General features: G+C 42.5%; 3 protein-coding genes across 4 annotated transcripts; 2 read left to right on the top strand and 1 right to left on the bottom strand.

Moving 5' to 3' along the window:
- Window positions 1-9,259: 9,259 nt before the first annotated feature.
- Window positions 9,260-12,673, bottom strand: LOC124689373 (putative F-box/kelch-repeat protein At3g17280). Its single transcript, XM_047222918.1, has 3 exons — window positions 11,554-12,673; window positions 10,601-10,699; window positions 9,260-9,552 (listed from the first exon to the last, which is right to left on the bottom strand). Exons 1-2 carry the CDS (start codon window positions 12,671-12,673, stop codon window positions 10,644-10,646), a joined length of 1,176 nt encoding a protein of 391 aa, XP_047078874.1. The 3' UTR covers window positions 9,260-9,552; window positions 10,601-10,643.
- Window positions 12,674-14,801: 2,128 nt separating this feature from the next.
- Window positions 14,802-18,965, top strand: LOC124691440 (mediator of RNA polymerase II transcription subunit 15a-like). 2 transcript variants are annotated; one of them, XM_047224725.1, is made up of 6 exons: window positions 14,802-15,038; window positions 15,875-15,986; window positions 16,834-16,924; window positions 17,114-17,184; window positions 17,740-18,145; window positions 18,224-18,965. In XM_047224725.1, exons 1-6 carry the CDS (start codon window positions 14,878-14,880, stop codon window positions 18,463-18,465), a joined length of 1,083 nt encoding a protein of 360 aa, XP_047080681.1. In that variant the 5' UTR covers window positions 14,802-14,877; the 3' UTR covers window positions 18,466-18,965. The 2 variants fall into 2 exon arrangements, with proteins under 2 accessions (XP_047080681.1, XP_047080680.1); XM_047224724.1 differs by having other exon boundaries at window positions 17,740-18,965.
- A 1,063-nt stretch (window positions 18,966-20,028) lies between these two features.
- LOC124689372 (mediator of RNA polymerase II transcription subunit 15a-like) lies at window positions 20,029-26,377 on the top strand. The gene is made up of 5 exons (XM_047222917.1): window positions 20,029-20,159; window positions 20,316-20,415; window positions 22,919-23,027; window positions 23,481-23,551; window positions 25,498-26,377. Exons 1-5 carry the CDS (start codon window positions 20,029-20,031, stop codon window positions 26,197-26,199), a joined length of 1,113 nt encoding a protein of 370 aa, XP_047078873.1. The 3' UTR covers window positions 26,200-26,377.
- The last annotated feature ends 242 nt before the right edge of the window (window positions 26,378-26,619 follow it).

Genomic DNA, 26,619 nt, shown 5'->3' with positions numbered 1-26,619 from the left:
TGCGTTCCATCTCCAAGCGGTAGCCAATACAAAGGATACGGTGGAATAAAATGCTTATTGGGCTAGGAAACGATAGGACTGATTCCTCCACTGCTAGCTTAAATGACATGGTAGGAGATGAAGAAGATTTGGTGTAAACTATTAATATGCAAGAGAAGGTCTATGCTTGGCTAGAGGATATGAATATTCTCCACCCTCACTAATTAATATTCAATAACATTTGTTGCCAAAAGTCCTGGTCCTCACTGCATACTGCATGCCCTACTACTACAGCGTCCACACTGATGCAATTTTCCTCATTAGGAACCGCAGGGATCTTTTTTGCCATGAAAATACGAAGTGTAAAAATAAATAATAGGAAAAAATAAAGCATTCTATATTTCTACTGATTCATGTACTGAAATATGACAAGGCATATAATTACTCTACGTACAAGCATGTTGTGTTCACCATTCTCCTGTAAAGAACCTCATCATGGTTCTCCCCAGCATGGTTTACCTTCTCGTTGCTAATTCTACTCTTCTGAATTTAGGGACAAATAATAGCAAAAGCTGATATTTATGCCACCATTTGATTTATATTTAAAATCTCTTTATTTCTCCAACAAGTGCTTATCCACGTGGTACCATTGCTCACTGTTATATGCTCATTTCCTTGTTTGTATCAGGCTAAGCACGTTATCAGTGTCCTGCGTCATTCAGATCCATAGAAGTAAGAAGTAACGACAGAATTTGCACCTCAACAGAATGATGGAAATGTAGAAGAGTGAAAAGAACTTGCAGCTATGCATATGACCATAATACATGTACCGTGGTGGTGTTGTTCTTTGGAGCTTAAACTTTTACATTGTGTTAGTTGCGCAAATATTATGTCATATTGGGTGATGTGAATGTATCATTAGTACATCTTATTGTGCTATCTAAAATATTCGTGGAAAATGCATTTTTTGTAACCTCCTATTGTTCTATTTGAAATATTTGTGGAAAGTGCATTTAATTTTTTTTATTGCCGACGATCGCAACCAGTGACATGCATCTTTTTTGCATGTCACTACTATACTTACACTAGTGACAGGCATTTTGCATGTCACTAGTAACCTCATACCAGTGACTAGTCATCAGTGACAGATGCTTTGCCTGTCACTAATGGGCCTTTTGAGCCTGTCACTGATAGCCTATTCTGCAGTAGTGTGATCGGATGTGATAGACTCAATGTTCACATACAACGGGTGTAAGCCATGTTGCACACGCGGAATACTTGGGTTTGCTTGACGAGCCTAGCATGTACAGACATGGCCTCGGGACAACGGAAACCGAAAGGTTGAACACGAGTCATATGGATGATATGATCAACATGTTGACGTTCACTATTGAAGCTACATCATCTCACGTGATGATCGGTTTTGGTGTAGTGGATTTGGATCGTGTACCACTTAACAACTATGAGGGATGTTGTATTAAGTGGGAGTTCATTAGTAATTAGATTAAATGAACTAATTATCATAAACATAGTCTGAGTAGTATTTTGAATTAATTTTGTAGTATTGGCATCCGTTTTCTACCATGCGCTAGTCTTGTAATTGAGATAGAAATAATGTTAAGTCTGACAAGAAACTTTACGGACTAGTACCGTATTGTTAAAGAATCAAGAAATGATTAAATCCTATTGCGAACTTTTAGTAAACCTCACATTGTTGATTCAAATAGTTGTGGTTTCAATTAGTACCTAAAGTTATCTTGTCTCCATGAAACTTGAAGTTCAAATCTGTTTGAAAAAGTAAGGAGCTGAAAATTTAGTTTTCAGAAATAAGCAAGGTATGAGATATATGTGATATCTAAGACCTTATTGCAAGATGATAGAATATAATCTAGTGAGACTACATAAACTCATAAGTTTTATGGGAATGTATGAAGGTTGAAGACGCCAGACGTCACAATCCTCCAACTATTGGGGCACTAACAATATTCGCATATCCATGAAGTGATCGTCCTTAGTATGCACCGTTGCTAAGACTCGTCGTTTCGAAGCATCACGTGTTGATCGGGTGTGATAGATTCTACGTGTGCATACAACGGATGCAAGCCAGATTTGCAAATGCGAATACTAAGGTTAAAACTTTACGAGCCTAGCATGTACAGACATGGTCTCGGAAAGTCGTCATGATATGATGGATAAAATTATGAGTGAAATTGTTCATCATATTACAAAGTTACTAATAGTGAAATCCGGAACACTTGTCATATGATGATCAACTTCTAAGTAAGAACCTCAAGGTTATTGGTATTTGACCAACAAACCTAGAAGTTAATGATGTTGAAGTGTTTTTCTGAATAATGAGGAAAGCTAAAAGAAACTACAAAAGATATTTTGGCAGAAAGAAAATAAAAGACTAGAAAGTCCAGCTCAGGTGTATATAAATGATATACATGTTATGGTTGTATTCCTAGTTTGGTCACACAATGAAATTCTTAGGTATGTGTACCATATTGGTTGGTATGAAGTGTCATACAAAACAACGCAATACAAGAATACAATGGTCTAAGTGACTGATAAGGAATATGGTAATAATGCACGTCTGGAACATAATAAAGTGTTATTATGTTTGTCATTGGCATTCTACCTAGCCCTTAGAATTTATAATAAAGAACTTAATAATTGTTATTTTGCTCTGGTCAAATAAAAACAATGAGTTGTTCAAATTATGACATTACTCCATATACGATGGATAAGTTATTATAAATCTTAATGGTGAATCACACATACATAATACTGACGCTAAAATGCCATAAGGCAAATGATTTGAATTCCACTTATTTGTGGAACCGCCATTTAGGTCATGTTAGAAAGGAACGCATGAAGGAACTCCATGTAAATGGATTTTTGGAGTCATTCGATTTTTGAATCGTCTGGCGCTTGCAAATCTTTTCTAAAGAGAATGACTAAAATACCGTTCATAGGCCAAGAGTTGAATGGGCAACTAACTTAGTGGAAACATATATGATGATGTATGTGGTTCACTAGGCATAGTTGTGTGCGGGAGATTCTTCTACTTCATGTAAACTTCCAACAATGAATTGAGTATATATATAAGGATATATTCGATAAGGAAGAAGTGTGAAACATTTGAATGGATTCAAATAAATTTCAGCATGAAGTGGAAATCATCGTAATAGAAAAGTCAAATATCTATGATTGGATCATTGGGAAAATATTTGAATTACGATTTTTTAGCGAACATCTAAGAGAGTTATGAAATTGTTCTACAACTCACATTTCTTGGAGTATCATAGTGATGATATAGTATCCGAGAGATGTATCCAAACCATGTTGGGTCAATGATGAGATAAAATATTGAATGCCGTTATATTTTTGTGGATTATGCTTTAGTAACTACCGCTTTTACATTAAATAGAGCATCATCATGATCCGTTGAAATGACACCATACGAGTTATGGCATGGGTATAAACCCTAATAGTCCTTTCTTTAAATTTTGGTCTAAGAGTTTACAACCAAAATCGGATGAATGTCTTTGTTGGTTATCCCAAAGTATTGATTGGGAATTTTTTTCACTATGGATGCAAAAACAAAAGTGTTTATCGATGTTTCTTATTTATTTCCAAGAAATTGTTTATAGCGAAGTATTTGAGTGGGAGGACAATAAAATTTGATAAGGTTTATGAACCTGAGCATAATGATCAGAGTAGCGCAGCATCGGAATTGGTTCCGGAAGCGGCCACGATGATCATGGCTCCCATGACTACAAAGTGTTTTAACCATAGAGATCGAAGTACATATTGAACCTTGTAGGTATGGTTTACTTTGTGATCAAATAAATGATTTGTGGACAAAGGATTGATTTTGAACAATGATAAACCAACTACAAACAAAGAAGTTATGATGGGCCCCGACTCCAGTTAAAATGGCTATACGCCATGAAATCTAAGATAGATAAATACTTTTTGAAAGTAAATGGATCTATAAAATTGATGGACTTGGATGAAATATCCTTGAAGAAGTTCGACTTGTCGAAAAATTGTTTACGACAAAGTTCAAAGAGTTGACTACGATAAGATTAGATCTTCTGTAGCAATGCTTATAGTCTATGTGGATTATTCTAGTAATCACTACATATTTCTTTTATGAGATATGCTAGTAGGATGGCAAAATACATTACTTATCAGAAGTGTGTATTAAAGGTGTATACAAAATACAACCAAGAGTTTTTGTTGGTCCGTGGAATACTAGATAGGTATACAAACTTCAATTGGATGAAGTGAGTATCGCGGTGTTGGAATCTTCACCGGATGAAATAGTCAAAGAGTTTTTGATTTCATCAGAAACGATGAAGATGCTTGCATTTGCAAGAAATTAAGTGGGAGCGCTGAGACATATTTATAATACTTATGTAGATGACATATAATTGGTTATAAATAATGTAATTATATACTTGATTAAAAGTTTTCATTGAGAAATTAACTTCAATGAAAGGATATGGACTGAAACAAATTTATTGTCAAGATCTATGAAGATAGATTGAAACACATAAATAAGTTTAAGTCAAAGTACATAGAATGGATATTGAAGTAGTTCAATATAGAAATATTAAGAAAATATTCTTGTCATGTGAAGGTTTAAACAAGACTTGAGTGTATCTGACACTCAATGAGTAAAAACACATGAGTGATTATAGATCACGAATAATATGTACACAATCAGATGTCCTGTGCTCTAAAAGTGTTATGAGCATGTACCAGAATGATTCATGTGATGATCATTGAAAAACAGTAAGAATATTTTCTTGAGTACTTAAGAAGAACCAAGGATATATATATATATATATATATAGTTTTGTATGGAGAAATGACAAACAAAACGTTGTAAGGTGTTGCACCAATATTTGTTTTGTCACATATAAAAATAAAATTTCAATCTCAAATTAGACTAAATGTTGTTTAAAAGGTAGCACAATGAGCTAGAAGTTGTCTATGCTAGATTTAGAAGAGTTCTAAATATTGTGACGGATTCTACAAACGGAAGCGAAGTATGTCATTGTTTTGACAATGACCGAGGATGTTAAGTCAAGAGGTTCTTTGAGAACTTGGTGTAGTTCCGATAGTGTCGGAACTTTGAAGCTATATTGTGTGTGACAATATTAGTGACATATTTCGGACCGCGGGATTAAGGTTCCACCGAGAAGACCAAACATATTTAATGCCGACTCATTTGAAAATGAGTGATGCGTTGAGACGCAAATGAATTGCAAAATACATACGTTTCTGAGCATGTCAGATCCGTTGACTAAAACCTCTCCCATCAGCAAAACATGATAAAGCACCGGAAGGCCAAGATTGTTGTATATTTAAAATGTAAACTAGATTATTGACTCTAGTGCAAGTGGGAGACTGTTGGAGATATGCCCAAGAGGCAATAATAAATGGTTATTATATATCTTTGTGTTTATGATAATGTTCACATACCATGCTATAAATTTTATTAACCGAAACATTGATACATGTGTGTTATGTAAACAACAAGGAGTCCCTAGTAAGCCTCTTGTATAACTAGCTTGTTGATTAATAGATGGTCATGGTTTCGTGATCATGAACATTGGATGTTATTAATAACAAGGTTATGTCATTAATGAATGATATAATGGACACACCCAATTAAGTGTAGCATAAGATCACGTCATTAAGTTATTTGCTATAAGTTTTTCGATACATAGTTACCTAGTCCTTTCGACCATGAGATCATGTAAATCACTTATACCGGAAAGGTACTTTGATTACATCAAACGCCACTGCGTAAATGGGTGGTTATAAAGGTGGGATTAAGTATCCGGAAAGTATGAGTTGAGGTATATGGATCAACAGTGGGATTTGTCCATCCCGATGACGGATAGATATACTCCGGGCCCTCTCGGTGGAATGTCGTCTAAATAGCTTGCAAGCATATGAATGGTTCATAAGAGACCACATACCACGGTACGAGTAAAGAGTACTTGTCAGGAGACGAGGTTGAACAAGGTATAGAGATACCGATGATCAAACCTCGGACAAGTAAAATATCGCGTGACAAAGGGAATTGGTATCGTATGTGAATGGTTCATTCGATCACTAAGTCATCGTTGAATATATGGGAGCCATTATGGATCTCCAGATCTCACTATTGGTTATTGGTCGGAGAGAGGTCTCAACCATGTCTACATAGTTCGCGAACCGTAGGGACACTTAAGGTTTAATGTCGTTTAAGTAGATATGGAATAAGGAATGGAGTTCGAAGTTTTGTTCGGAGTCTCGGATGGGATCCAGGACATCACGAGGAGGTCCGGAATGGTCCGGAGAATAAGATTCATATATAGGAAGTCATATTCCAAGTTTGGAACTGATCCGGTGCATTTATGGCAGGTTCTAGAAAGTTCTAGAAAAGTCCGGAAGAAATCACCATGGAAAGTGGAGTCCCGGAGTGACTCCACCTTGCATGACCAGCCAAACCCTAAAGGGTGGAGTCCCAGGTGGACTCCACCATAGGTGGCCGGCCACCCCACCTAAAGGAAAGGTGGGAGTCCCACCTTGGGTAGGACTCCCTCCTTGAGTAGGTTTCCCACCTATGGGAGGTTTTTGTTGTTGGGGTCTTATTCGAAAACTTGGACTACAACTCTTGGGGATTTCCACCTATATAATGACGAGAAGAGGGAGGGGGCAGCCACTCTTGGCCGCACCACCTAGGGCTGCCCATGGCCGGCACCCTACCCCCTCTCTCTCCCCAAACCCTAGCGCCCCTCCTCCACATACTACTCCCGCAGCGCATAGGCGAAGCCCTGCCGGAGTTCTCCACCACCACCGCCACCACGCCGTCGTGCTGCCGGGATTCCGTGGAGGATCTACTACTTCCGCTGCCCGCTGGAATGGGGAGAAGGACGTCGTCTTCATCAACACCGAACGTGTGACCGAGTACGGAGGTGTTGCCCGATTGTGGCACCGTCAAGATCTTCTACGCGCTTTTGAAAGCGGCAAGTGATCGTCTACCGCGAGCAACGAGAGCCTCCTCTTGTAGGCTTTGGAAATCTTCAAGGGTTAGTCTCGTTCATCCCCTCGTTGCTCCCGTCTTCTAGATTGCATCTTGGCTTGGATTGCGTTCTCGCGGTAGGAATTTTTTTGTTTTCTATGCTATGAATTCCTTCATTTTTTTCCGACGTCGTATGCAAAAGTTAATGCGGTTTTACCATTTTTCAAACTTTTTTTGCAAAAAAAGTGAAATTTCGAATTTCTTAATTTTTCCTAGTAGGTTGCGTAACATAAAGGAATCTCAAATGATTTTATTTTTTGAATTTTCTTTTCTATTTTACAAAGTTAAAAAGGCGATCCATGGGGGGGGGGGGTGAAGGGTGCGTGGGGAGTAAAAACCAGAAAAAACCTTTAGTCCCGGTTGGTGTTACCAACCGAGACTAAAGGGAACCCTTTAGTCCCGGTTGGTAACACCAACCGGGACTAAAGAGGCCTGCGCCAGCCGCAGCCCACCATAGCCCTTTAGAACCGGACCGGAGCATTATTCTCGGTTCACCAACAGAACCGGGACTAAAGACCCCATTAGTCCCGGGTCAAAATATTTGGGGACTAATGGGTTGGGATGAAAGACCTTTTTTCTACTAGTGGGAGGTCAAGCTCAAGGGCATGTGTTACACACTCCGGTCTAGAACCTAACCACATATCAGATTGAGCTTCTGCTCTTGCGAAGTTTGCAAGACAATGACTAACACTAACTTACGAACGATCCACTTTTACAAAGAAAATATTCCTAGAGAGTTAAGAATCCACCACTAACCGCCGCCGCCGGTAGCGCCGCCGGGGCAAAGACCCTCGGGGCGTGGCGGCGGCGGGGCCTTTCCTCGCTGACGTGGGGGACGGCGGACGGGCTCTCCCCTCCTCGACGCACGCGGCGGCGGCTCTTGCGCCGTGGTCCCCCCTCCCATAGGCTTCCACTCGCAGCACACCGGCAGGGCTGGTGGTGGGCGGCGGCCAGGCCCTCGGTGTGCGCCATGCCCTCCCCCCGCCACTCGTCGGTGCGTGGAGGCGATCTCGGGCTTCTTCCGCGTCACGAGGGCGCCCGGGGCAGCAGCCTTGGGTTCGACGGAGGAGGTGGCTCTCTTCTACGCTGGAGAGGGTCGGCCTGCGGTTGGTGGTGGTGGATCTTTTGATCTATCACCGCGATCCGGCGGCGAGATGGAGGGGCATGGAAGCCGGCGATGGTGTCGCCGGTGGAGGGTTGGATTGGCCAGCCCAGGATGGTCGCCGACGTGGGGGTCCGACCTGTATAAAGACGGCGGTCCTAGGGCCTCTCTTGTGTGAAGAGGAGGACCTACCGGAGGCCTGGACTCGTGATCTGGCCGGTGGGTTGAGTTCCGGATGGCTCCGCTGGCGAATGTAACAGTGCTTTGCTTGGAGTTTGCTGGATCGGAGGTATTCGGTCGTGCGCACCCATGCTTTTATTCCGACCGATTGGTTCTGGAGGGAGCGGCGCGAAGCTCTTTTTCTGTGTTGACATCAAGTGACTATGAATCCATGATGAAAGTCGGAAGAAGAGAATTTCATGAAGGCCGGAGGGGAGGACTAGCTAAGGGAGGTTCAAGTCTCCGCGTTGTTGAGAGACTTGCTTGGTGTTCCGGCTTCACAGCAGTGGTATGAAAGTGGGGGCGACAACACAGGTGAAGTGCAGAGTCCTACCTTTCAGGGTGAAAACCCAAGGTCTGGCCTTAACTGGTTGTGCCTGACAATGGCTTTGGTGGAGGCATTGTTTTGAGAGCGGGGAGTATTTTCAAGGTGAAAACCTAAGATCTTTGATCGGACGACGATGGTGTTTGAGCACTATTCCCTTCTTGGAGGCGTCATTTTTTGGAGAGTCTGTAATTCAGGTGTTGTCTTGGCGGTGGATGTATTGCTGTTGTTAGGCCCGAGATACTGTAGCTGTAGCGGGACTTTTGTTTCTTAGTTTTCTTTTCCTTTTTTTTGGTTGTGTGCATCCGTAGTGCTATTAGGGTGGTGCGTTGTTGCAGAGATGGGTGTAATTGGTATCTTCTTGATATTAATATATTCCCTTTATCGAAAAAAAATCCACCACTACCATGATCGACGCTGGGTAGTTTCTCCCTAGTGATTGCATTCGAGTCTATCTATATGCACCAATCGGTTCCATTTTCACAAAAAAAAAAAAAACATGCTTGCTTGGAAGGCATAAAAGGAAATGAACCACGTGGTTAACTGAGAGGGCCAACAATATGGAATTAATAGAAGCAAGTTTAGTCTCTCTTCATGCCAGTTGGAATAATGTCTACTGAAACCAGATAACATACACAAATTAGCTACTTCAGATGAGTTCACACTTCAAGGTCCACCAGGGCATGCTAATTCCTACGAGATCACTTCATCTTTGACCAGGGGATGATATAGAAAGGGTCAATTTCACAGGTTCCATGCAGCATACAGAATGAAATGGAAGAACATACAGAAAATAATCCATTTCTGCATCTCAGCCACCGGAAGTTAACTATATACCTGCGGAGCAAAAGATGCCATCAGTCAAACCGATTCCTAATATTCATTCATGGAAAGTATGTTAAACACCTCAGAATTTTTGTATGATTCAACCGATAAATATTAGCTTCAAATTATCAAGATTGTGCCGAAAGGTCAAAAGCTTTGTCATCTAAGCATTAATGGAAAAAAAACTAGCATTAGAAACAGGGAAAGGCAACATGAAGACAGTAAATCTGTAGTGGCAAACCTTCCAACTCCAATGGTAGCACATTCTCAAGTTTTTGGCTAACTCTAGTTTCAGTAGAGGTTAAAAGTGGTTCAAATAACTCACTGGAACAACCTAGTTTATCAAATATGTTGAATTTTTCTTTATTATTATGGAAGTATAAGGGGCTCATGGAGTAACAGAGCAGAAATGTACGAGATATATAGTCACTAGCAAATCAAATTCATGTTGTCAAGCCTGAAGTAAAGGTCGCAATCATTGTTTTTTACTCTCCACTGTAAAAACAAAACACTAGCACATACTTATGAAGAAAGCGATGTTTCAGTCATACCAACCTTATCATGTGTTCTGTATAAATTATTAAATATTCATAGTGACCAAAATGGAAGAAAATCAGACTGCACATAAACCATAAAAACATCCAACATGTAGTTTGAATCATACAAACTATACTGGAGGTTATCTGACTTAATCATAAATAGAGATATGCTAAAATATTTAACTTATCCTCCTAGCTTAACATAATTGTACAACAATAAGCGAGAACTAGGTATTACAAAGATCCTGAATGAGCAACAATATGAAATGTGTTTCCCTAAATAAGCAATAAAATGAAGTGGCAAGTCGATATTAATAATCGAAGTTCGAAGCCAAATGCGCACCAGTTTTAAGTTATCAATTATTTTGCATTGAGGGAACATCAAACACATGATCCTCAAACTTGAACTCATAAGCACAGAAAAAAACCCAGATGTATTGAAGCATCCAGAAAAGGTAAAAGAAAAATAGCATACAAAGAAAGGAACACATTTCATTCTGCTACCACCGATAGATAGTTACCTGCTTGATCAATATATCACAATAGCATGTCCATCTTGACAAATCATTTTATGTTTTTTGGAAGTTCAGCTCCATCATGCGCACCACCAATGCTGTTGTCTACAAACATAAGAAGTCAAGGAACCAATAAGATTCCAACGAAAAGCCAAATAGATATGAGGGGGGCATAAATGAGATATCAAAATAAACACATAGCTGTAATTCCATATAAAACCAATTGAATCTTGGTGGGACAATAAGAATAGATAACAAAACCATATCTACTACTATTGAATACAAATACAAATAATATTACAGTGCATACTCTCTTCAGTTTAATTATATAGTATATGAATATACTCGCTTATCTCATAAAATGAACAATGATGCACAACAATTAGCAGATCTGAAGGGAGAAGTCACCTTAAATTAATCTTAAGTATGTCCATGCCATCTCGGATAAAACAAAATATTCTTGTAATAATAAATTCTACAAATAAAAGTGATCATGGACTATTTATATTTAGATAAATGTAGCCTGTATACTGCAAAATGGAAATGCCACATACAGCAGGACTCTTCTAAAGGTCAAAAGTTACAGTGTAAATATCACACCATCGTGTATTGACATGTGAATTGGTTCAATCAAGTTTGTTAATATAGCTGTCCTCAGTTTCCAACCATTGAGTATCTCTTCGTGAGAAATATCTAAGCAGCAAGTTATGCACTAACACTAGCTATATTATACAATTCTTGAATAAGTCAAGAGACAGGCGACAATCAAATTTAGTTCCATCAATGTACAAATAATTTGCATGTATACCTCAAAAATATTTTTCTATCAATCATTGTATTCTGTTTTATAGTAGGCACACCCATAGATGAAACATCCAAAGTGTTGGTTACCTTAGACATGAACTATATAATTCAAAAATAATAATAAGAGAATATCAAATAACTTGGTCTAGTTATACCTGCAGTATAGACAACTTCAAATGGATAAAAGCCATGCCAATCGTTGTAGTCGAAAACTTTCTTGAACTGCAATGATTCCAGCTGGACCGTGAATACGCCAGTCAATGTCCGTAATAACACCACATTATTGTTCTCAGCAAACCCGATGATGAATGGGCGCGATGCCGCCCGTTCTGAATTAATGGAAAGTAGCTTGTCCAGTGCAATAGTTCTTTCCAGCAGCCATGAATTAACACCATCACAATTCATCTCCCTCTTCCATAATTGGGCGCTGAATTTTGACAGGATGAGGAAACCAAGGCCACCATCTTCTAACAAGATAACCGAAATATTGCCAACACCTTCCCACCAGTGAATCTCATCCCCTGGCACAGGTATCAAAGATAGGCTCTGCGTATCCAAATCGAATTCAAGAATTCCGTAGATTTCCCCACTAATCAACCAGTAAAGGGAATCCCCAGCCATCACAGCGGGGTTGTATTGATTAACACTAGGATCATCAGGCGGAAGCTGTACTGTGATGAGATTACCCCATACGCCGGTCTCGGATGAGTAAACGGAGGCGACGGCCTTTCGGCGGTGCATGTCGCTGTTTCCTACCAAGACCACCTGGAAGTGCTGGATGTCTCCGGCAGCGGCAGGGCGAAGCACCGCGGCGCTGATCCAGCTGTCATCCGCGTCGAACGCTGGAGGAATGCCCAGGCGGTGCTGGCCGCCGGTGATGGGGTCCCACACCAGGAGCTGGTTCTTGGGCGAGAGGATGAGCGCGAGGCCATGGCGGCACCCGAGGGGCCGGAAGCTGTCACCGGCGTGGATGGGGACGGAGAAGCGGGATGGCGGGATGCGATTGGGCGCGTCCAGGGTAGAAGCGAAGTGGATGTCGTCAAAGAATTTGACGAAGCAGCCGAGGAGGGGAGGGTTGCGGCGGTGGTGTGAGCGGAAGCGGCTGCAGAAGCGGGGGTCGGAGGCGAGGCTACGCCAGCGCTTGGAGACGGCGGAGGCGCGGGGGAGGGACGAGGGCTGCGGCGGGAGGCGGAGGAGGATCTCGGAGAGCAGGTCGTCGTCCTCCAGCGGCGGCGCCGTCGGCGAGCTCGTTGTCTCGGCCTCGTCGCTGCTCATGCCTGCAGTGGGTTGGACTGGAACTGGCGTGGTGGAGTGAAATATAGTGGAGGCCCAGTATTATTGAGAATATAGTGGGGGGAAATCACGTTGAGGTTCCGAGCCCAGGATATTTTTGGGCCCAACGATGTTGAAGCAAATTCTTGAATCAAATTCTTGTTCTCATAATGTTCTAGTAGCCTTCAAAACGGAGAATTTCGGTGTAATCATCCCACGGATTGACAGTTCTTGACTCAACGTATTGTTGTACAGTATACAATACAATGCTTCAGCCGAATTCAGTGGTACTGAGGACGCCAAGGGTTACCATGACCATTCTCAAAGCATCAAGAGCACCTGAAGAGATCACTGTAAACAACAACGCGGTGACTAGAAGCTAGGCACCTGCAACATCGTCCTTTGAGCCAACCAAAAACATAGCGGTAAGCAGCTGGTGAGGCTAGCAGAGCCACCGGACAGTGCGGCACACACTCCACCTCCATCCATCACATTTGCTTGCCACACACTCCACCTCATTGTCAATTGTCTCCAGTCGCGTCCCTCAAAGCGTCCCCCAAAGAGATTTGGGGCGCACCGGACCAAAAAACGTTCCCAACCGCGTCCCCCAAAGCTGCATTTTGTCCGGCGCGCCCCGATACGGTGTCCGGCGCCCGAGCCCGTCCCCGCCCCATAGCGGACGCACCGGGGATGCCGGACGCACCGAAAGCGAGGCGGGGAATGGCGGGGCCGACCCGTCAGCGGCACAATTGAATTTTAACCTAACCGTCGCCTACCTCGCGACGGAAGTTATTGGCGTGCAGCGACGGTGCAGTTCCCGCAGAGGCGCAGCGAAGCGTCTCGTCGCCGCCTAGCTCTGCGTGCCGGCGTTAATGAGCGCCACCGCTCCCCGCCTCCCTCCGGCCTGTAAAAAAGGGCCGCCTCTCATCATCCCTCTCACACATAAACCCTAGCACCTCTCTCCCCAACCCTAGCCGCCACCATCTTAAGAGTCGACGCCATGGCTGGTAGAGGCGGAGGCCGAGCTTGCGGCCGTGGTCGTGGCCGCGGCCGCAGCAGAGCTGCACGCTCGCCGTCACATGTGACGCCATCGTCGTCCTCATCGTCGGACAGGCAGAACGAGGAAGGGCCCGTGCTGTTCGAGTTCATCGTCGTCCTCAAGGGCGACCCACACGACATCCAGAGGCTTCCGGGTGACTTCGCCGACTTCGTCGCCGACGACTAGCGCCCGGGCTCGCTGCATCTGCGCGAGGATGGCTGCCACTGCTGCTGGTGGATCGTCGACGTGATCTACGACGCGCGCGACAACATGTAACTCCACATCGGCTGGGAGAAGTTCGCGCGCTACCACCGCCTCGAAGCCGGCTTCATACTCGCGTTCTCCTACTTCGGCGACAGGGACGTGAGCATCAAGGTGTTCGACGAGACGCGTTGCCGCCAGAACTACCACGGCGACAGCGCCGAGGATGACGACGACTGAAGAGTGTTGTTTCTTCGCAGCGAAAAAATGGACGAAGGTTTCTGGATGTTCTTCCTCGGAAGAACCAACATGGGCACCCTCACCAGCTGGATTTTCCAGCTTGGGTGACTGGGTGTGCCCTCGAGTGTTCTTTCTTGGCACCAAACACACGAAACCTTCGATGTTCGGCCTAGTTAGGTTTAGTTTTTTTGCAATCTTTTATATTTGTATCAACCATGGTTCAAACTATGTATTAGTTTGTGGAAAACCATGTTCCAAACTATATCTTCATGTAAACCATATTCCCATGTAAACCATATTCCCAATTATGTATTAGTTTGTGGAATATTTCTTCTCTTTATTAAAATAAAAATAAAAATAAACAAAAAAAAAGTATTTTAATATTTGGGGGCGGCGTTTGGAGGACGCAGCTGGGGAGCGACGTCCTCTAAACGCGGCACGAACAAAACACGTCCTCCAAACGCTCAATCCAACGCCGTTTGGGAGACACCTCTGAAGATGCTCTTAGCAAGAATAGCAGCAACATTGGAGATGTTGGTAGCCGGCGGCGTTTTTGGGACCATTTCCTCTTCGCTGAGTCAAGGAAATGAAACGAAACGTACTAGGACGCGCGCAGAGGACTATTTCCCATTGCGTCAGTTGTGCATCAAACTCATCCAGTCTACCAAACGCGCCCTAGGGCACGCCTCTGGGCGTCTCCTTGTCCTCGCCGTCGTGTCGTTCATATATGCTCCACCTCCACATCCCCCGAGACCTAACCATCGCCAATCCGGCAATCCGCAGCATGTACGCCGAGTGGCGGCCCATGCAAGGGTCCGACCCCGCCGCCGGAGGCGATTGGCGCGCCCAGCTCCAGCCTGAGGAGCGCAGCAGGGCCGTCCACAAGATGTATGGTCTCTTAACTGATTTTGCTTTGTTTTCGGGTCAAGTTCGTCACCGGTACATCTGATACTGCTCTGATCCATCCATAGGACAAAATTAATTTCCCGCTGGGATCATCTTGTAACGCACCTGATTCATATCCAACCTTAACTAGAATTATGCTATGGCCCTATCTTCCATAGATCAGATGTAGTACCGAGATACAACGAGGAATTGGGGATCTGTGGTAGGTGGATGAGACTTGGAGAGGAGGAAGAAGAAGCAACGGTCAGTTTTACTGTTCAATTGGACGATCCACTTCACCACTTGACAGCTCAATGGCAGCTCTAAATAGACAGCTAAGTACTACTTGACTGGCCCACGAGCTTGACGCCGTCCCTGCACGCTTAGGCCTTCTTCAGTCATGCTCCGTATTCCCACCGTCAGTCATGGCCGGTGTGACAAATTATATCTGATGAATAATTGAACACAAGCTGCAAATTCAGTATAACGCATAATATCACACCGTTTGATCTCCTAGGGGAAACCATGCTACTAGCACCGTGCCAGGATGCAGTTTGTTCTGATCTATCGTACAATTACCCTGTTACCCAAGGGATATGCCTCACATTATCGCAAGTCGGGACTAGATTAACCCTCGTAGCACTTTCTTTGTCTTAGCATAACGAAAACTGTGCCTTGCTTATAGGAATGGAGGGAGTATGTGAGTGAGAATTGGAGATCTACCTTAGTTGGCTGCTCTTCCTACCCGTTCCAGCTTACTCAGATGCCACAGATTTTGTTGCACACTTGTTGAAAGCAATTCATCCCTAATTTATCCACATTTTGTGTTATATGTGTAGGATGGAAACTCTGCAGAAGTGTCTGCCAGTGTCAGTGCCAGAGAGGCTGAACGAATTTCAAGAAATTGCTGTGCAATTCGAAGAGAATATCTACACCGCAGCGACCAACCATGTAATTTAACTTATCCTCTTTCTCAGAGCAGGCTTGATGTGGGGTATTAATAGAGCAGAACTGTCTCCAAATGCTGTAGCAGATTTTTAGTCATTTTAAGTACCTTTAGCAGGTTCCTTCATATTGTGGGACTTTGGATGACTGTTTTGGCTCTCCAGCTACCAACACTTTCTTTACATGCTCTTGGGACAATATCCCATTGTTTCTCATGCTTGGTCTATCTTGTATTGTTGCACCTCAAGTTGCTTCAGTCAGTTACTCTTCCAATTCATGTTTGTATGCCATGTGTCCATGCATCTGAAATTGTTATATATGAAGTCGAACTATCTTCTGTTAAAAAGACAGCAATACCCAAGCCCATGGGATGCGAAATGGTATTCAATCATTTATCTCAGACCAAAAATCAATTAAGACCTTACTCCCTCCTTCCCTCTGTTTGAACGAGCTTCATCTTAATTGCATCTAATCCAGTTCGGTGAATAAAATTCAAATGGATTTACTTGGCTGCAGTGTACCATATCACTATTTCCAATTGGAATTTCTGGTCGACTTGTTTATTTGTGGGAAATCACCTCCTTTTTGTATTGGAGCAGTTTTATCATATTGCTTGATGACTATTGTGATTCTGTTACTATCTTGATTTGGATCTTCTGTTCATATCACTTATTTGAGACATGTGTTTTGCTGCTTAAATAACCTTTTTGTATGATTATGATTCAAATGTTAAAAGATCAAGCACTTTCTCAACTGTGCTAAACTGTTAATCAGACCAGAACTGTTGGTTGCAAACCACTATTACTCTATCAGTAATTTGGTATAAACTTTTTTTTTCTTTTGTATTACTCAGTCTGACTATCTTCGGAGGATTTCTCGGAAATTGCTCACTATGGCTCCTGTAAATGCGCAAGTGATTTCAAACCAAAACAACCCGGTTCAAGGTACGGTATTCAGTAAACTGAGTGTTGCACATTTTATCTTCTTCGCTTGTATGGCATTTTTTTTGCTTCATCAAGTGCTGAGATTATGCGTTTTATTGTATTGAATCAACGTCCACCCTCTCTGGCATCATGTTATTTGTTGGCTTATTCATTGTATTGTGGTAAAGTATGAACCTTGGTTTTATGCAGCATATGCGGACTCTACTGCTCAAACAGGCCATGCAGGTGGAGGTAATTGGCAGGAGGAGATATATCAAATGGTAATACATAATGTTTATATCATCATTTTTGACACTCCCTTTGTTGGAACTTTCTAAAATACATGGACAGTGGCAATAGAAGAAAGAGGTTTAGATTGCCCTGATCTAGATTGTTCGAAGATGAAACAACACACCATGTTGGATGTTGGGTCCTTTTACTTTTGCACTTCATATCGCCCATCTCTCTTCTTTTGGTTTGTGTCCGAACAAACTCCTTCTTCTGTGTAAATGTACCACATTCTCACAGTCCTCTTATAAGGTATATATCAAATGTATCGGGGGTTATGTATGAATGCAGGCTATGGAACATATAGTATGTTAGTATCTAGATGTAGTAAAGCCACAGTACAGTTAGCAGTCCTCATTAAAGCGGTTTTATTTACTGGCCATCGGAGGTGTTTACTTTGTTTAAAAATTTTATGCTTCGAATAGGTATTTGAAATGCTACTGCCATATTTTCTGACTTGATGACAAACCGTGGTCTATTAATTGTTCTGTTTTCATCTCTAAGCTTATGTACCAAATTTATGTGTATGTGGTCTTTGGTGTCAACAGATTAAGAGGTTGAAGGGCCAATACTTTGTAGAACTCAATGAATTGTTCAATAAGGTCTCTGTGAAGCTACAGCAGATTGACAGCCTCATACCACCTCAAGAGCCATCTGAGCAGTATGAATTATTGAAGAGATTTAAAATAATGTTGGACCGTATATTACAAGTTCTGCAAATTAGTAAGAGTGCTATCCAGCCTTCTATTAGGCACAAAGTTCCGCAATGCGAGGAACAGATTATCCGTATCTTGACTTCACGAAGAAGGAAGCTAGTGCAACCACAAGCACCGCAACGGTTCCAGCCACCTGCAGGACAAGCTTCTAATTTCAACATTTCACATCAACAACATCCTTCCCAAAGTCTGTCGCAGCATGATAGTCATACCAATCTTCAAGCAAGTTTGTCAAGCATGAGCACCAGATTACAATCCTCTAGTGCAGCTGTTCTCCGGCATGTACCTGTGCATCCAACAACAAACTTCTGTTTCCCCGCACAGCAAAATGGTTCAAACGTAGAGCGGCAGGCAGGCTATGCTGTGGAGGCTGCTCAAGGAAGCAATTTCAGTTCCTGGCAGTCTGGTTCAATGGGTGGCACATTACGACAGGGAAGCGCTGGGCTGATGCAGGGTACGATGAATGTTCAACTGCAGACAGGCAGTAGTAGCATGTTATCTCACCTCTCAGGGCAGAGGGAACACATGACCAAGCGGAAGTGGCGCGACACCCTTTGATTTGGTTTTAGGAACATGGTAGGATTGTTTTGGCAATTGTGTATTGCTTGGATTTAATGTTGAGAAGGGGCTGGATCCATTGAGAAGTGCATAAGATTAGCTTTTAAAAAGAAGTTCAAGATGCCCTAATTCGGACTCCCCATGCAACTGATATGGATGGTGAAAGTGAGAGCTATCTCAGCCATCTGAAGCAGAAGTGTGGGGGACTTCATTTCGAACTTCTGCACTCAAGATGTTGTGAGAGAACCTGTACAATGTAAGAACAGTGGATTTGTTTCTTTGGGTGCTTGGTGGGAAAGTTTAAATTCATGTTTACTATGTACCTTTTGTGAGCTCTGTATTTTCCTATAGCTAGAGGATTACCCCGCCCGTTGCAATGGGTATTTATAGAAAGTAAAATGCTATACATACAATAGTTGTAAGCGGCATGAAATGAACAAATAATCCATTTGGGCATAATTTAATATTAATGATAGAATGTCAATTGTGTAAACAAAATATTTTCTATAGAGTAGTACAATTCATGTGTTTGCCTTTTAGTTAATCTCAAGCCGAAACTTACAATTATATGCATAGAATCAACTAAGAAGATGGTAGATGCTAAATGTGAATGGCAAAGCTTGAGAGTCGACGATCAGCCCACCCACTTGTGATTTGTATCATTGTGATGATCCGAAAAACAAAGTCTATATTCAAATACATTTTCGCTTCACGTGCTCTTTGATGAAGATCTACTTTTATATCAAGAGAGCTAAGGACCGGATGTGGCCACCATAAGCGGACCTAGGAAAAGTTTGAAGCCTAGACAAAATAAGTTTAGTGTGCTAATTTTGTATCAAATACATATGAAATACGAACAAAAATAAGCCTGTCGGGCCGGAAGCCCAAGCGGCTGCCCGCCGCACGGGCAATTCCGGCTAGCCGCCCGCAAGTGGGATGCTAGGTCCGCCCCTGTGGCCACCACTCATTATTTCCTTCAAAAAGATCAGGTAATATGGAGAGTCGATGTGGATAGACGGTGAGAATCGGACGGTTTTGATGACACGGTGACACGATAGACTGCATCCTAAAGATAGACTGCATTTAAATGCATTTTAGTTGAGTTTTACTTTATACCAGTAAGGCATGTATAACGGTGATATCTTAGCACTGCCAAGCGATAAATGTTGAGTTAGGTGAGAGAGAATGTAAAAAAAAAGATTTGTCTGCTCTTAATTAAGAGATTATCTCTTGGCATAATTTCTTCATCACAAATTTAGGATATCTGGTTACTAATGATAAGATTAAAAAATTATCCATCATATATCATATTTTGTTGTTATATCTAAATTACGTGACGATATTAAGTCTTTTCAAGCATTGCACATGGCCTAAAAGCCAAAAGATATAGACGTGTAAGAGTTGCCAATGGTTTGGCAGCACTGGCTCGCCCAACAAACCAGAGAGTTTTTCTGTAACAAAGAAGAAGAAAAAGAAAACACTCTGCCACTCCTCTCTTCTGAGAGCGTCTCTCCTCGTCTACCTCCGTCCCCGCGGCCGCGAGACTAACCATCGCCAATCCGCATGGACGCCAACTGGCGACTCACGCAGGTGTCTGACCCCGCTGCCGTCGGCGGCGGAATTGATCCGAACGCCCGCTCCGGAGGCGACTGGCTGCTGCAGCCCGAGGATCGCAGCAGGGTCGTCAATAAGATGTAGGGACTAATCGATTTGATTTGATTTGCTCTCCCCTCCCTCTAATCATACTGATTCGATCCTTCCTCCGCCATTTTGTGGTTTCCCCGCATCCGCATATAATGAATTTTCCGGTCAATTTTGCCACCGATTCACAAGTTGCGTTATACATGTAGAGTGGAGACTCTCAGGATGCATCTGCCAGAGGGATTGGACGAACTTCAAAGAATCGCTGTGCGATTGGAAGAGAAGTTCTATGGCGTAGCGGCCAACCAGGTGATTTGACCTATCTGCTCTATTTCTCGGACCAGAGCATTGTTTATGTGCTAGCAAAAGAGCATAACTGTCTCCATATGCTGTACATGTTTTGTAGCTGCCAACATTTTTTTATACATGCTGTTGGGAATAAATCTTGATTGTTTTCCCATGCTTGGGACCAAGGCCATGGAGGCCATTTGGAGCACATCCAGTCAGGGTCGGCTTTATCTTTTGCGTGGCCCTTGGGCGAGGCGATGAAAGAGGCTCCTAAAATACCCTTTTTACAATGTTCTGAGCATCCGGCGAAGGCTGCAAATCATCAACTTGTGTCATCATCTTGTTCGGGATCATACTCTGCCTTTGAAAAAATGGACATCAACACTACTTGTTGCTGAAACATATGTATTTAAAGCACTTCTTTGTGATGCAATAAGTTGATTCGCTCATTTATTTTCATCCTTTTTTGTAGCACCCGATTTATGTTTCTCTTTTGGCATTATGATACCTAATATTATGAAGAAATTAAATACTCTTTCCGTCCCACGAAAGTTGTCTGAATTTGCCTAGATTCGAATGTACCGAGACACTAAATACATCTAGATACATCCAAATTTTGACAAACTTAAGATAATTTTCATGAAATGGAGGGAGTACATCTCTTACAATATTTACACAGGATGGTAGTAAGTCGGGACCACAAAATTTCTGATCCGTAACCAAATAAGTCAGGAACACGGGCGATCTGGGAGCCTAGGAGTCCAAGCGAGGGTGCGAGGCGGAGGCGCTCGAGTCTTGGACCGAGTCGATCGCTGGCCTTGTTTCTTTCCGTCACATTCGGCCGTTCTCAGCGCTTTCTCGTTGCTTAACTTTTTTTTGTGTGGATAATGGGCTCTGAAAAATCCCCTCATGAATGGCTTTTCGCCTTGCCATCCAGATCGCCCAAAGGGTGACTAGAACTTTGACAAAATCATGCCCATGTAGGGACTCCATCATGGTGAATATCCATATTTTTGCAGAAGGTTCCATAGTTGCAAACATATGCTCGGCCACCTCCTCATCTCCTAGAGCCCACACACTTCTAGCCATCGCACATTCCATCTGCGAATGGTGCCATGAGTCAGCGACTGCACACAAAGTACAGGCATGTGTAGTTGACATATTACGATGATGCAACAAATCTGCTGTAGGTAAAGATTGCTTGGCTAACCGCCATAGAAAGACTTCTATTTTTTAGGGGACATCTACCTTCCACATTTTCGTCCAACACTTTGTATCTCGAGAGCTGTCATAGCTGGTTGAACGTCCATCTAGCCAAGCTTCCCTTCTCACTTTAGTATCCACAAGCATGCGATATGCAGATCTTACTGTGAAGAAGCCTCGCTTTTCAAAATTCCAAGTCCAAAAGTCTCCAACAGACCGAGTACATAACGGAATACTCTTAATTGTGTCTATATCCACCCGTACAAAGAATTTGTTTAACTTCTCCATATCCCAGGACGCAGATGTAGAGTCGATCAGCTCACTTACCAGAATTGGAGGATCAGCCGCTAGGCAAGCAATTGGTCTAGCCAGTTTTGAGTCCAAATACGAGTAGATGTTCCATCACCAATGCGGCGAATGAGACCCTGTGTAAGAACCTCCCTCCCTTCTATCAATGCACGCCATATCTGTGAAGGGTGATTACCCAATTCAGCGTCCAGAAAATCAACATTTGGATGATAAACTGCTTTGATAATCCGAGCGCTCAATGTTGTAGAATCTTGGAGAATCCGCCAAGCTTGGCGGGCTAGAAGGGCGAGGTTAAAAAGTTCAGTATCCCGAAAACCTAGTCCTCCCATGTATTTAGGTTTCGTCATCTCCTCCCACGAGACCCATGCGGTCTTACGTTCCCCCTCTTTACTGCCCCACCAAAATTTTCTAATAAGAGCATCAATATGTTGCCCTTGTTGCTTAACTGTGTTTGTTTCTCTCCATAGCCTTGTTTCTTTCCATGAATACGTCGCGCTGGGCCTTTGGCCCTTTTCCAAATTCTTTTTCCAGCGGGAAGGTACAGAGGAGAGATGCGCTGACGGGCCCCTCCCAGGCAGTGGCCCATGGGCGTTGCCCATGGTCGCCTAGGGCCAGAACCGGCCCTGCATCCAGCTATGTTAGCATTTTCACACTTAGTATACATACAAATTGTAAGTTAATAAGCTAACTATGTTTTCAATTTTATTTGTTATTTACATAACTGATAGACCAAAACGGTGATCATGATCTTCGTTATTCCCTATCACGTGTTGAATCTTGTAGCCTTAAGTTGCTTCAGTTAGTTAGTCTTCCAATTCATGTTTGTATGTAAATGTCTCCGTTCAATAAGTTAATAATTGCTTTATGATTATGATTCAAATGTTAAAATCTCAAGCACCTTCTCGACCATGCTAAACTGCTAATCACACCAGAATTATTGGCTGCAAGTCACTGTTTACTATATTAGTAATTTGGTATAAAATTTTATATCATTTTCTTTTGTATTGCTCAGGCTGATTATTTGAGAAAGATTTGTCTGAAAATGCTCTCTGTGGAGGCGGAGACACAACAGGCTCCTGGAAATGCTCAAATGATTCCAAATCAAAACAACCCTGGTCAAGGTACAATATACACTGAGTGTTGCACATTTTATCATTGTTGCTTGTATGACTGTTTTTTACTGCATCAAGTGCTGAGATTATGCGCTTTACTGCATTAAATCAACCTCCATCCTCTCCGGCATCATGTATAAGAATTTGCATCTAGCTTATCTGACGTGTGTCCATAGTTATTAAACCTGGAGTGGTTATCTTCATGGTAAATTGACTAAGCTGACCGTATTGAGCTTCTGTGTTCCTTCACCATATTTGGTTCTTTGATTTCTGAACCTTTTTTCTGTCAAGTGGTGCTAGGCTTCATAATCGTTGCAATCTGACATCTAGTTCAATTGTGTCTCTATACGTTGTTGACGGCAAGTGCACCAGTTTTCCAATCCATCCTACAATGTACTTGTAACTTACAAGTTGTTGGTTTGTTCATCGTTGTCCTCTCTGACAACCTTGATTTTTATGCAGCATCTGAGGACTCTACTGCTCAGACAGGACATGCAGGTGCAGGTGATTGGCAAGAGGAGATATATCAAATGGTAAGAAATGATATTTACTTTTGCACTTCATGTTGCTCGTATATTCTTCTTTGGTCTGTGTTCCAACAAACTCTATCTGGAACTAGAACCGGAATTTAATACAACAATGCAATAGTCTGCCGTTGTGGATGCACTACATTCTAACAATGTTCTTATAACATTTATCGACGCGGATTTGCTACCATGGTGGCTAGCTATGCACCCACCATTAGCCATTGGATATAGTGTGCAAGAAATTCAAGGGATCAAGATTCCTATGTGTAGCAGTAGAGTGAGCTAACGGAAATATCAATGGCATTACAGCCGTTAGGGTGCTGGCCAAATTGGAATACATGGAATGTTGTATTCTACAATGTAGAATCTGGGTAAATAAGTGAAGTGCAATTTCAACTGTAGTACAAAAATAAATACGCTTCATAGTACACCTGATTTCTACATTTGTTTCTACACTTTCAGATAGGATTGGCTCTATAGTTTATAAAGCAGCATGCCCTCTGGACCTTGCCTTCCTGCATCCTGGATTTACTACACTTTTTTGTACACATGTAATTGCAACATGAATGGTAATACAGTCAGAACTTCGTTCAATATTAAATACATGCATGCGTTGGTTTTTGAAGGTTGCGAATTCTTCTGGGAACTTATGCCATTATAGCTAAAATCAGATTAAAACATCCGGTCAAATTATAGCATCCTTTGTGAAGGGAGTATTCCAATCCTTGGAGCCTGGCTTTGACATGCTTCGTCTAAACTGGCGTTTGAAAATTGAAACTACCATTCTCACAGGCGTTTGTTTTGGCATGCTGAACCTACATGCTCTATTCGCTTGTACTGATGATAGTACAGATGATACGCTGGCATCTGAACTGGCCAACTAATGGGACATTGCAAATTGCAACTCAAATGGCAGTTAAGCATGTTGCAACTCAAATGACAATTTAGCTGTACGTTTTACTCTTCCCACTGAAGTAAAATGGCCATCGAATGGGACACTGGAAATTGCAACTCAAATAGCACCTAAACTGACCACCGAATAGGCAAAAGCAGTGAACCATGCATATGGACATTGCAAATTGCAACTCCAATGACAGTTGAACTGACCAACGAGTAGGCAAAAACAAAACATGTGTATGGACATTGCAAATTGCAAATCCAATGACAGTTTTCTAGTACTCTATTCACACTTAGAATTTTTAACAGGTTTTAAAATTAAAAAAAGATAATTATCCACATGGTTTGTTGATAGCTATAGCAAAGAAAATGACATAGCAGAAAGCAAGAGATTACAGTTTGTACTGCGATTATAATTCCAGTTGGCGTTCGTTTTGACCTCCACAGACGGCGTGACCCCGGGTTACAATACTCGACGATTAAGGGGTTGTCGCTGGAGGTGTACGACAACGCCTCCAGGTCGCTCTTGGACATGAAACATGCGGATGATCCGGCGCACTTGTTGGCCTTCTTCTCCTCGAAGACTGTCACCTCGCCGTGCCGTGGACGGTCTGAGCCATGCTTGAGGACTGAGCTTTTCGGGAAGCCATGACTGCAGATGATGCTGAAATATTCTTATGCTTCTGATGTAATTGCCTGTCTTCAGAAAGACCCATCCTCCACATCTTGGGTGGCCTGGATGACACGGCTGGATGGATGAGCTATTATATGGATAGGAAATTTGTATGAGTATGTGCTATGGAGCATACAACCATACAGTATCTTAACATCTAGATCTTGTGAAGTCACGAGGTAGTTAGCAGTCTATGAACGTGATTTTATTTAATGGACATCATATGTTGTTGTTTTCTTATTCCTATGCTTCTAATGGCTACTTGAAATATCTTGCCGGTGCCATATCTTCCGACTTAGTGACAAAACATGGTGTTCTGTTTTCATCTCCATATATAGCTTCTGCACCAAACTTATGTGTAAGTGGTCTTTGTTTTTGACAGATTAGGAGTTTGAAGGAGCAACACTTTGCAGAGCTCAATGAATTGTTCAATAAGTTATCTGTGAAGCTACAGCATGTTGACAGCGTCGTACCGTGTCCAGTGCCATCTGAGCTGTATGAAAGAATGAAGATCTTTAAACTAATGTTGGGCGGTATATTAAAAATGCTGCAAATTAGCAAGAGTAGTATCCAACCTGCCCTGAGGGACATGGTTCCTCTATACGAGAAACATATCATCAACATCTTGGCTGCAAGACGGTTCCAGCCACCTACAGGACAAGCTCCTAATTCTGACATTTCGCGGCAACAACAGCCTTCTCAAAACCTACAGCAGCATGATAGTCATACTAATCCTCGAGCTAGTTTGTCAAGCATGAGCTCCGGATTACAGTCCTCTAGTGCAGCCGGTATCCGGCATGCACCTGCTGTTTCAGCAACAAACTTCAGTGTCCCCACACAGCAAAATGGTGCAAACATACAGGATCAGGCTGGATCTAATTCGGAGGCTGCTCAAGGAAGCAATTTCAGTTCCTTGCGGTATGGTTTGATGGGTGGTGGGTTACGACAGGGAAGAACTGGGCTGATGCAGGTAAGAGTGAATGCTCAACAGCAGACAGGTAGAAGAAGTAGCAGTAGCATGTTATCTCACCTCTCAGGGCAGAGGAAACACATTATCAAGCGGAGGTGGCGTGACACTTTCTGATTCGGTGACATGAGAGAACTTGTACAACAGCAATGTATAAGCACATTGCTTAATATTTTGTTGTAAATAGTTGGATCTTAGTAAACACAAATGAATGAACATATCCACCAAGTCTATCGTTGACAACAGTGATGTAAGAGTATTGAATTTATAAACTAAAGAATGGCAGACTAACTAATCACATTGGGTCAATGAACATCTACTCTTACGACAAATGATCTCATTCAGTTGAGACTAAAGTTACAATAACATTTTATTGTGGGCACGAATAAGGTGGTTCGGTGCTGGATAATAAATAGTGAAGTGCGGATGAAGAAGACGATATGTTGCAGAGGACTCCAGGAATTGTCATGCACACGGTCCATACATGATGTGTACAATCACAAAATATATCGATCTTGTACTCCCTCTGTCACAAAT

The sequence above is a fragment of the Lolium rigidum genome, chromosome 2, assembly GCF_022539505.1.
Source record: "Lolium rigidum isolate FL_2022 chromosome 2, APGP_CSIRO_Lrig_0.1, whole genome shotgun sequence".
Taxonomy (NCBI): domain Eukaryota; kingdom Viridiplantae; phylum Streptophyta; class Magnoliopsida; order Poales; family Poaceae; genus Lolium; species Lolium rigidum.
The sequence above is the reverse complement of the archived record's forward strand: the minus strand, read 5'-3'. Positions and strand labels throughout refer to the sequence as shown.